The sequence below is a fragment of the Carassius gibelio genome, chromosome A22, assembly GCF_023724105.1.
Source record: "Carassius gibelio isolate Cgi1373 ecotype wild population from Czech Republic chromosome A22, carGib1.2-hapl.c, whole genome shotgun sequence".
NCBI classification, from domain to species: domain Eukaryota; kingdom Metazoa; phylum Chordata; class Actinopteri; order Cypriniformes; family Cyprinidae; genus Carassius; species Carassius gibelio.
Window position 1 is genome coordinate 13,477,131 of NC_068392.1, and position 10,361 is coordinate 13,487,491.

A 10,361-nucleotide genomic window follows, 5' to 3' on the forward strand; every position below is an offset into this window, starting at 1 on the left:
TGCAGAATTGTTACTTTTTTATGTCTTTATGCTGTTTGGAGTGTACACTGATGCGAAAAAAGTGAAGCAGTTCAACATAAGGCAGCAACATAATAGTGAACATTGACTTAAAAAAAATTAATTATATATGTATATATATATATATATATATATATATATATATATATATATATATATATATATATATATATATATATATATATATATATATATATATATATATAATTTTAATGAATGATTGTGCAACTGTGTTATACTCTCTCGAAAATATTGTACTGTTGTGTCTTTATTCATATTGATCAATACAAAATACAAAAATAAATCATTACATTACAAACTCCTTATATTTTTAAAGTGGCTCAAAAACATTACAGCAATTGGCATTTGCGTTAAAACACTATCAGAACGGAAACAACGTGTGTTAGGTAAATGTGTTAATGTCACGAAAACCAAAATCACAGTCACATCCCTTAAATCTGTGGCAAAAACAAGAAAAAGATACATATGGAATACATAAAGTAATATTAATTTAGCCTACAAATAGCTTGCATTTTTCAGTTTTGGTCCCTGTTCAACCCATTTACTGACAGCCATTTAGTGCTGGAGAATATTTACATGTTGGTTGTTTTTGCTGGATCCAAATCACAACCAGTAAGACACATGATCTGTATGCAAATTATGTTAATTTAGGCCTGAGTCATGGTATGTTGCTCTATACACATGAGCAGAAGTTTTAAGCTGCTGTGGCATGATTGCATTAATGATACCTGCTTTATACATACATCATATCTGCTTTAAACGGCATATTTCTTGAATTTCAGTGATTGGCATTTGCTACACACAGGTAGCAGAGAGGAAGTAGAAGACAGGAAACTGGGATTCTGCTTCCTGTAGTAGCAGCCCTGTGTCAAACCTGTCTCTATACCAAAACCTTGCTTTCTGCTGCCTACATAGTGCGCTGCTAAGTGCACTACTTTCCACTGTCTTCTAAGTCAGCACCATAGTTGTTATTAAACTTCGTAATTCAATGATTTGAAATCCTCCACCAAAAATGGATTCCAAACAGCTTGACGTTAGCATGTTGCTAAGCTAATATAGACCTTAGGGTTGTGGGGTATTGAATTTTTGGCAGGAATGAAGTCGAGGCTGTGAGGGATAGAAGTAAAGCACATTCAATGGATTGCACTGTTATTTACCAACACAATGAATGTTCAGCTCACGAAATGTTTTTACGAAAAAAAAAAGTTTAGTAGACAAGAACTGTTTTAAAATTTGTGAGTTTGCGAAAATTACATGATCTAGGACCTTTATACAGTGTTTGACATTGTAAAGACCGTAAGTCTATCCCTCACAACCTTTGCATTGATTTTCATATAGCATCTAATCTGACTAAGGTCTATTGCGTAATAATTATTTGCGACTTTTAGCATAAAAACACATACAAATACTGCGAAAATAATCAATGTTTAACTATCTATTTAGCATTTAATGAAATTTAAGTATATTCATGATTCACATTTCAAATCCGCCATCTTTTTACGAAGCTTTTCGCAATGCATTCTGGGATTGCTTTACATCTTAAATATAACTGATGCTTCCTTACATTTTAAAAGGCAGTTTAATTAGCTGTTTTTCGCACTGTAAATTTTTCTCGAAAGGTTATTGGAGTAGGTTTTACAGGAAAATACTATTTCAGGTTTTCTGCTTCAAAACTTCATGTTCAACTGCCATTTCTTTGTAATTTAATGTAATATTTACTAGAAATTTCTGACTGAAAATTGTTTCTACACCAGTTTTTTTTGTTCTGTAGGTGGCTCTCTAGGTTTTGGAACAGGGCTAGTGTTAGCATGTTAGCATCATTCATGTGTGCTGGTGAGCTTTTAACACTAATACTAAGTTATGAGCAGCAAAATAACAAAACGTGAAAGCTTAAACAGGGCAGTTTTAAATTTCTGCTTCATTTTCACTTGCTTATGTCCCTTATTAATCCCAAACTATCCTAAAGGTTAGACATCCCTTACAGCCATGACACTAACTCTCATTTTTACTGCCCTTTAAGTTGTGGAAAGCCTGTAGATATCTCTCTTGCCTTCCCATTCAAACGGTCGCGGTCACATTCAGTTGCTTCATTCACGCACACGTGCACCAGTCAGTGATCACAGCCAGCAGTAGCAGTGCGTCAGGAGGAAGGTGTTGGCTTGTGTTTTGGTGAGCTGAAGTCTGTCTGTCGATGCTTGAGAGGCAGGTTTAGGTGAAGTGCTGTTTGTGCAAGCAGTCCAGAAAGAGGAGGAGTGATCAAAGAGAGCGAGGGAAGAGGACGTGTGTCTCTTTGGAGGTCAGAGATGCACCACGGTCCTCCTGCACTTCCTCAGCTGTTTACTCTGAGCGCTTCTTCTTAATTCTGGAAGAGAAAGAACAATCATTTGTTAGACATGAAAAAAAATCACTTTTTTTATTTAATTTCACATCTGACACTAACCTTTAAGACAAATTTTGCAGATCTCAAAGCTGATTTTTTTTTTTTTTTTTCAGGTTTTGAGGATGAAATATATTTCTGTGTGAACTTTTATGCACCTAACAATATTTTGCATCACTTGGAACCTTTATTTTTATTTTTTACTTTTAGTTTTATTGTAAAAACTCACATCAGTAGCAATAAATCACAAAATATCTATTTATCTTTTACATATTTTCCATTGGATATGTTTAGAGAGTCTTAAGTATTATTTATATAGTATTTATTAGATTTAATCAGAATTAATTTTTACATTTTCATGTTTATTTTAGCTAATTTGATGCTTTTGTAATTTTATTAGTTTAGTTTTTACAAATATCTGTTTAGTTTTCAAAATGTAAATTACATTTAAGTAATTTTAATACTTTGATATAAACGTTATTATTATTATTATTATTATTATTATTATTATTATTATTATTATTATTTCAGCTAGTTGCCAGGGCAAAAATATTTTTTAATGTTGTCTAATATTTTTATTCTTTTTATTTTAAGTAACATAATAAAATGTTTTTTCATAGTTTTTCTTTTAGTTTACAGTAACAGCAGCTGACTGTTGACAATAGTCAGTAGTGTTTTTGTGTTTGGCTCAGTGGCACAATAGGAGCTTGATTATAGTGGTGTAAAATCTTTCTGCTCTGCCTGTTACCTCATCATTAATCTACAATTAGTGTAATTAAAGAACGGGTTAAATGCCTAGGGCTCTGTGTTAGGCCTAATTACCTTCTTAGGAAAATGGGTAATTTCTATAAATTTAAATTAGCTAATAACACTCCACATATGCCATTTAAATGTTAAGTACAACAACTTGTGAATTTCAGCTAAGATTTGTTTAAAAAAAACTTGCATTTATTTGGATGAGAAGTACTTTGTGGAAAATTACTTCCCATAATTCCTGTTTAATTTAATGTTCCTTGCTATTTGTAATCATTTGCGATCAATAGCAATTTCTGAGTGAAAATCAATTAATCGCCATTTTATTCTGTTCATTACATTTATTTACATTTTAATATATATATATATATATATATAAAGTCTATAAGGAACAGGTTTGTATTTCACCCCATGATTCCTCAGAGAACTCATGCTTTTCTAGTGCAGAAAGAGTTTCTTCTTACTTGCTAATGGCATTCTTTAGATACTGCTGCAGCCATTTGGTTTTGGGGTTGATGCAGACCTCTCTGTTGTTCTTCAGCTTGGCACTGGTAATGAGAGAGAGAAAAGAAGGGACTGAATTAGAGGAGGTTTGTGAGGACAGTGTTGTGCTGTCTGGAATTTCAGAAGATTCTGACCGTGATTCCCAGCACTGTACTGTACATGTGCATGTAGTTAAAAAGTTAAATATATTATTAAAGTGTCTGAAGTAACATACTATTTTATTTCTTCTGAAATGAAATGATTACTGCATCAATACACTGACACAGTAACACAAAAAGTATCCAAATATTATGATTAATAATCAGATGAAATTAATAAAAAAAAAATACTGTGATGACATGTTGCCACAGTTATTACCACTGTAAATATAGTAAAGGTTTTTATATTCTAAAAAAAAAGTACACTTATAACACTATACTTGCTATACTACTATATATATATATATATATATATATATATATATATATATATATATATATATATATATATATTTTAGTTTGAGTGATGACAAATTTGCCATCTTTGTCTTTTATGACCAAAGTAATCAATCTCTCAATATTTTTTCCCATCTTTTGGATAGTTGGGAAAACTCAGTTTTGTATTATTTTTTTTTTTATCTTACTGTTGGAGCAAATGGGAACACAAACGCTATATTTGTTGTAGTTTCCATTCAACACTATTCAAATTCGCCAATTATGAGTACTTCTGATACAGAAATTAAAATTAAAGATAGTATTTCTACAAAAAAAAAAAAAAAAAAAGTTAAACTATGCTAACCACAAATTAACCATGGTTTTGGTACATTAAACATAGTTTAACCATTTGTAGACAATACACCAAAATGACTTAACATATATGTATATGGTTCCTACACTTTTGCTATATTAAAACCATGGTTAATTTTCATAAGGGAAACCTCTGAAATGTAAAAAGTGTCCATTAGTGATCCATTGATTTGAGAGTTAATATCAAGGCAAGGGTCTGAAATCACCTCAAACAGAAATCTGACCTCAACATTAGCTTTGGCACATTCAGGAAAATCCCCTCGAATGCTTCGTTCACCCACACATGGAGAAAACCCACACACATGACACCCAGACCTCGCACCTCTGCGCCAAAAGGTTGTGTTTGAGATTTAGCGGCTCACGTTGTCATTCAAATGGCTATTCGTGTTGCTTACACCTCACACACACACACACACACACACACACACAGACAAATGGAGCCTGTCTGCGCAGATAAAAGATCCGCTTAACTCCAAATCTACACACCAATCCTCACAATCAACTTCCCCATCAGTAAGCTAAATAAAAGTGTAATGCTATCCCTGTTTGTTCCCCGGCGGGATGTCATCCATCGACTCTATCTGTGTTTGTTTGTTTGTTTGTGATTTGGGCTCTGGGTTAATCTAGCTAGTCTAAACGATGTTTTGAGCGAGCCTGTCGGTGGTCTGGGACCGAGCCAGCAGGTAGTAATTACCTCACAGCTAGCTAATGCTAACAACAAAATGAGTGATGTGCGAGTCCCGGGGGGAGAGGGATGGTGGCTGTCTTTCATCTGGGCCAACGAATCCAAAAGGATTTCTAAACAAGATGTGTGGGAGACAGCAGATTAAAGGTGATTTCCTCCGGTCAAAGTTTGTTCCCCAAATGACCCTCGGCTACACGCTAACCTCTGTAACCACTATATCCTTGATCCCCCATGTAGCGCTTGGCTTTTTTCTGATCGAAGGGGTACAAATGGTTCGGTTTAATTCATTCCAGACCGCTGAAGAAATTTTAAATGCGTGTGAAAATGAAAACGACAAGGTTGCCCGCAACCGAAATCATTTTGACCCTTGACAATTATTGTGTCGTGAAAACCTGGACAAAAATCGCTCTCCCATATTTTCTCATTTGGTTGTTTTTTGTGATACTCTGTGAACAAACATCGCTACATTCCCACACAGGATTTGACTCCTTAAACTGGAAACTTTATGAGCTATTTCTGGCTCTGTTTTGCAAAATGACGTTCATTGGTGTATTTTAATGTAGCCATGTAAAGCAGACAGAATACAGTTGATCTTTGGGAGATAGATGGATGTGGAAAGTGCACTCACATGACTTGGAAAGGACAGCTGGGTGTGTGGAGGAACTTAATCTCACGGATGCTCCTCTGCGGGACGGTGTTGTGAGTGGACCGACACCAACACCTCTCCACCAGACTGATGGGTTTAGCTGGGATGAGATCAGAACAAAAGAGTCAGTACTCAAGAAAAATGCATCTGAAGTTTTTAGAGAATTCATTATATAGTAAGTGTTCATTTAATATAGTTATTTCCCATAGATGCTGTTCTTTTGAATGTTCTATTCATCAAGTAATCCTAAAAAATCAAGGGTTTCTATGAAAATATTAACTATTTTCAACATTGGTAATAATAAGAAATGTTTATTGAGCAGTATATCAGAATGATTTCTGAAGGATCATGTGACACTGAAGACTGGAGGAATGATGCTGAAAATTCAGCTTTACGTCACAGAAATAAATTACAGTTTAAAATATATTACAATAGAAAACAGCTATTTTAATTTGCAATATCAGTTCTCTATATTGCTGTTTTTACTGTCTGGTCAAATAAATGCAGCCTTGATGAGCATAAGAGAAGATAAGGTTTCATCATTCATTCATAAATGTGTTAAAACAGAGCAAAATTTCTGTTAAAATTATGTGTATTGATGTAAAACAATTCAATAGTTACCCAGTAGTTTTTTGATATTGTCACTGATTATTACAGTTTTTGTAAGTTCATGTAATAACAAGATGACTGCAACATTTTTCACTGTAAAAAGTTATAAAACAGAGCTGGTTTCTATCCGATCTGAACCTTAAATTCTACCGACAGAGCATTTGTATTGGGAACTTTTCTAAAATCACATTTTAGAAACTTCATTTCCGACTAAAGCAATCCATAATTCATGCTAATGCAATATAATCATCCAGTGCAACATAAATCACTGAACTTTTCTTTTTTTGTGAAAGCATCTGAAAGTGTCATGCTTCGATCACCTGCGTCCATTAACAAGCCCTGATCATTAAAAAGAGATTAGTCTGCCATTCTAGCAGCTCTCGTCCATTCACACGGAGCCCGGTCTGCCTTTTCACTCGCCACGTTTTTCATAAAGAGGGTCCTCAACATTAAATACGGCCGAATCCCTCTCAAGGCACCTCTCAAGTTCGGTCCTGAATATGTGCATTAAATGAATCTGTTGAAGAACATTCTCTGAATGGTTTCGCATCTCCCTGGTTTCCTTTGCGCTGTGCTGAAACGGACGTGGTTATGAGGGAAGTCAAACTCTGAGATTCCCACAGATATTCTGACACTCTCTGTTCCCTTTGTCATGTTAAACACCGGCACATTAAGCCTTGACTAAACACCATGCCAAGTGAACAGCGCAGGCTTACTATTCCCTAATTAGACACTAATTAAAGAGCTTGCGGATAGGTGAACAGTGCTATGTTTTTTTTTCTTTCACAGCTGAAACGACAAAGCCAGAGCTGCCAAGTTCAGCTGGTCAAACATCTCTGAAAGCTTAAAGACCCACTAACATGTGAAGACATGTACATCTACGTATTTAACATCAAGACACATATGGAAATGTATGCACAAGCTGCAAGGTGATCTTAATGATCATTAGCTGAAAATATACACTATTCTGGATTTTTTTTAATTGTATTTACTCTATTAATAAGAAACAGTTCTGCAATTTAAAACCCAAATAGTTAATCAGTTAAATCAGCAAAATTTCAATTTGTTACTAACCTTTTTTTGTTATAATCTTATTGAAATGTACAAGCAATTTCTGAGTGAAAATTTAATTGAAATTGAATTTTTTGTTTGTTTTGTTTTTATTTTAGTTTTGTCTTGTTTTGGAAGGGATATTAGTCTGTTATGTCTAGTAATTTATATGTGCCAAAATAGTTATATATATTATGCTTAATAACACATTTATAATGAAAAAAATAAAATAATAATAATAGCAGTGTTAGGTTAGATTTTAGCACAGTTTTTATTAATATGTAAAATTAAGTTATAATAATTTCGTTGTATTTTTGTCACTTTTATTTTTTACTTTATTAATGTATTTATTTATTTAAAAAATTATCTATATAGTCTGTTATTTTTTTTTCAGTTTTACTTTTAATTATTTTAAGTGCATCAGCTTGAACTAAATGGCTACTAGCTGAAAAGGTTAAGTGTTCCAATGTTCAATGATACACCAATCTTGAATGATACACCATTTTGGAAATGTTATTTAGTTAATGAAATAGTAACTCAACTCTTCAAAGCATCATCTGAAAACTGAAACATTGTAAATCTGTAAATATCAGCAGTATAACCCTCTTACCGTCAGTCTCTGGGCTCCATATGGCGAGCGTCAGCAGGGCCACCAGCACTAGGACTTTGCTGTCCATGCTAAGTGTGTGTGTGTGGGTTTTGTCCGTCACAGCTAGCTTCCAGAGCTCAGTGTGCCGTCTCAGCACTCTGTGAAGTGTTAAGACTGAGGACCATAGGGAAACACCTCCCCCTTTCTCAGGAGGAGGAGGAGTAGGAGGGAGTGGGGCTGGACCCTCTCCTCCGAAAGCCTGCGTCTTCAGCGAAGTTCCTCAAACGTTCTGGCAAAAGTTCAGCATCGACGATCTGACTCAGACTCTCTCTCTCTCGCTCTTGTTTCTGTCTTCCTCTGCATCTCTTTCTCAGAGGAGAGGAGAAAGTGGAGCTCCTGCTGTCATCACAGTATCATTGTTTCTCAGTGGTTCGATTTGTTATTGTTTGTTTCATGTCATGTTTCCCTGGAGCTCGACTTTCGCTTAACTGGCCCTGCTGATGCAGAGGCGAAAAACGGCGCAGACCAAGTCAGATGCATGTCGAGTGTAAGTGTCCATAAAACAGTGGCTGTTGAAGTACCTTTCAAAGAGAGTCGGTGGAGACACTGTGTTACACTTTTAATAGGCTGAGCATTCAGAGCCTCACGCTGAGAGACTCGGCATCACCAAACCCCCTTAACAGCCCGTAAACTTTAAAGGGTGTTGATAGTTATCAAGCAGCCGGCCGAGGTGCAAACAGCATGCATGTGATGGGAAACAAAAAAGTTTACAAACTTAACATTAATTCTGCTTTACTTTTTGATGTAACAGAGAGTCTGTTTTGTTTCAGTGGCACTTCGAATGGGTCACAATTCATAATATTTAGTCAGAGGAGTGACGTTTGGCACGTATAACACACAACATCTCGGGTGGAAAAACAATCATCCACTTTAAACAACAGAAGTGTTTTCTTTGTTGTTTAAATGGCTACTAAGAGTACTTTACTGATCCCTTTTGATCTGAGATCAAACATTTAAAATGTAAGCTTTTAGACTTGTTGGTTTTTTTTCTGTCTTTGAAGCGTCCGGTGATATTTGTAAACCTCGTGTTAATGTACACATTGTTGATCATAACCCTTGGCCTTTTCGAAGTGCAAGTGAGCAGGAGGATGTCGAAAAGATGACTAAACATCACTACTGACCTAAGCGACAACTCTGCAACTTGTATCACTTTAGAGGGCAGAGGGCACGTTTCACATCCTCAGGTTTCGTGTTTCAGAGAAACGTTTTCCTTCACTTTGTTCTCACCGAGAGCTGACGGACAACTAAAGATGAATGTGTCACGCACGACAGGGAATAAATCACTTTATATTTCTTGTTTATTTACATCTCACTGAATCTATTAAGCAGAGAATTAGTCCGTGCCACTTTTCACCTGTTCCTTCAAGGCGAGAGGAAATGAGAGAAAATGGGTTTAATCAACAGGAATGCATGAACCATTTCCATAAATGAGAATCAACAGTTTAGTAATGCACAATGCCATTCCAGTTTTATTTAGAAAAATACTGTTTATTTTTATTTTAGCAATCCTTTTTTACATTTTGTACATTTTGCAATCGTATTTGCTAAAGTAATATTATTTGTAATAGTGTCTCCAACTCAATTCCTGGAGGGCCGGAGCCCTGCAGAGTTTAGCTCCAAGCCTAATTAAACACATCTGATCCAGCTAATCAAGGCCTTCAGGCTTATTTGATAACCACATGGTATGTGTGTGTGTGTTGGAGCAGAGCTGGGACAAAACTCTGCAGGGCTCTGGCCCTCCAGGAATTGAGTTTGACACCCCTGACCTAAACCTACCATTTTAGGAAAAATGTTTCATTAATAGTTCACAGCTAATCTTTTACAAAATTACAAAAAATTGTGTAGTTGTAAAAGTTGTATCATATAAAAATGTAATCTAAATAATAAAAAAACATAAATGTTATGTATTTTAAGGAATAAATATTTAAAAATACATTTACAAATTTGTAATTATTATATTATATTATATGATATTATATTATATTAACAAATAGTAGTATAATATTTACATGTTTAATAATGTCTTTTTTAATTGGAAGTTTAAATATTTCTAATAAATTATATAATATTAAGTGATAAAATGTTTAAAATAAATTAATTAATATAAATGTATTTAAAAAATATAAAATACATTTACAACATAAAAATATTAATTCAACAGGCTAAATAATATGTGTGTATTTTAACAAATGAACCTGTAAATGGTTTATACATTAAATTAAGTAACCCAATTAGATTTGTTTCTCATATAGTAGGCTTTATAT

The 10,361-nt window shown here is 34.4% G+C and overlaps 1 protein-coding gene across 1 annotated transcript; it reads right to left on the reverse strand.

Annotated features, from left to right (window-relative positions):
• Nucleotides 1–268: 268 nt before the first annotated feature.
• LOC127943442 (stromal cell-derived factor 1) lies at nt 269–8,271 on the reverse strand. Its single transcript, XM_052539914.1, has 4 exons — nt 8,059–8,271; nt 5,772–5,889; nt 3,634–3,717; nt 269–2,401 (listed from the first exon to the last, which is right to left on the reverse strand). Exons 1-4 carry the CDS (start codon nt 8,123–8,125, stop codon nt 2,377–2,379), a joined length of 294 nt encoding a protein of 97 aa, XP_052395874.1. The 5' UTR covers nt 8,126–8,271; the 3' UTR covers nt 269–2,376.
• Nucleotides 8,272–10,361: the final 2,090 nt, after the last annotated feature.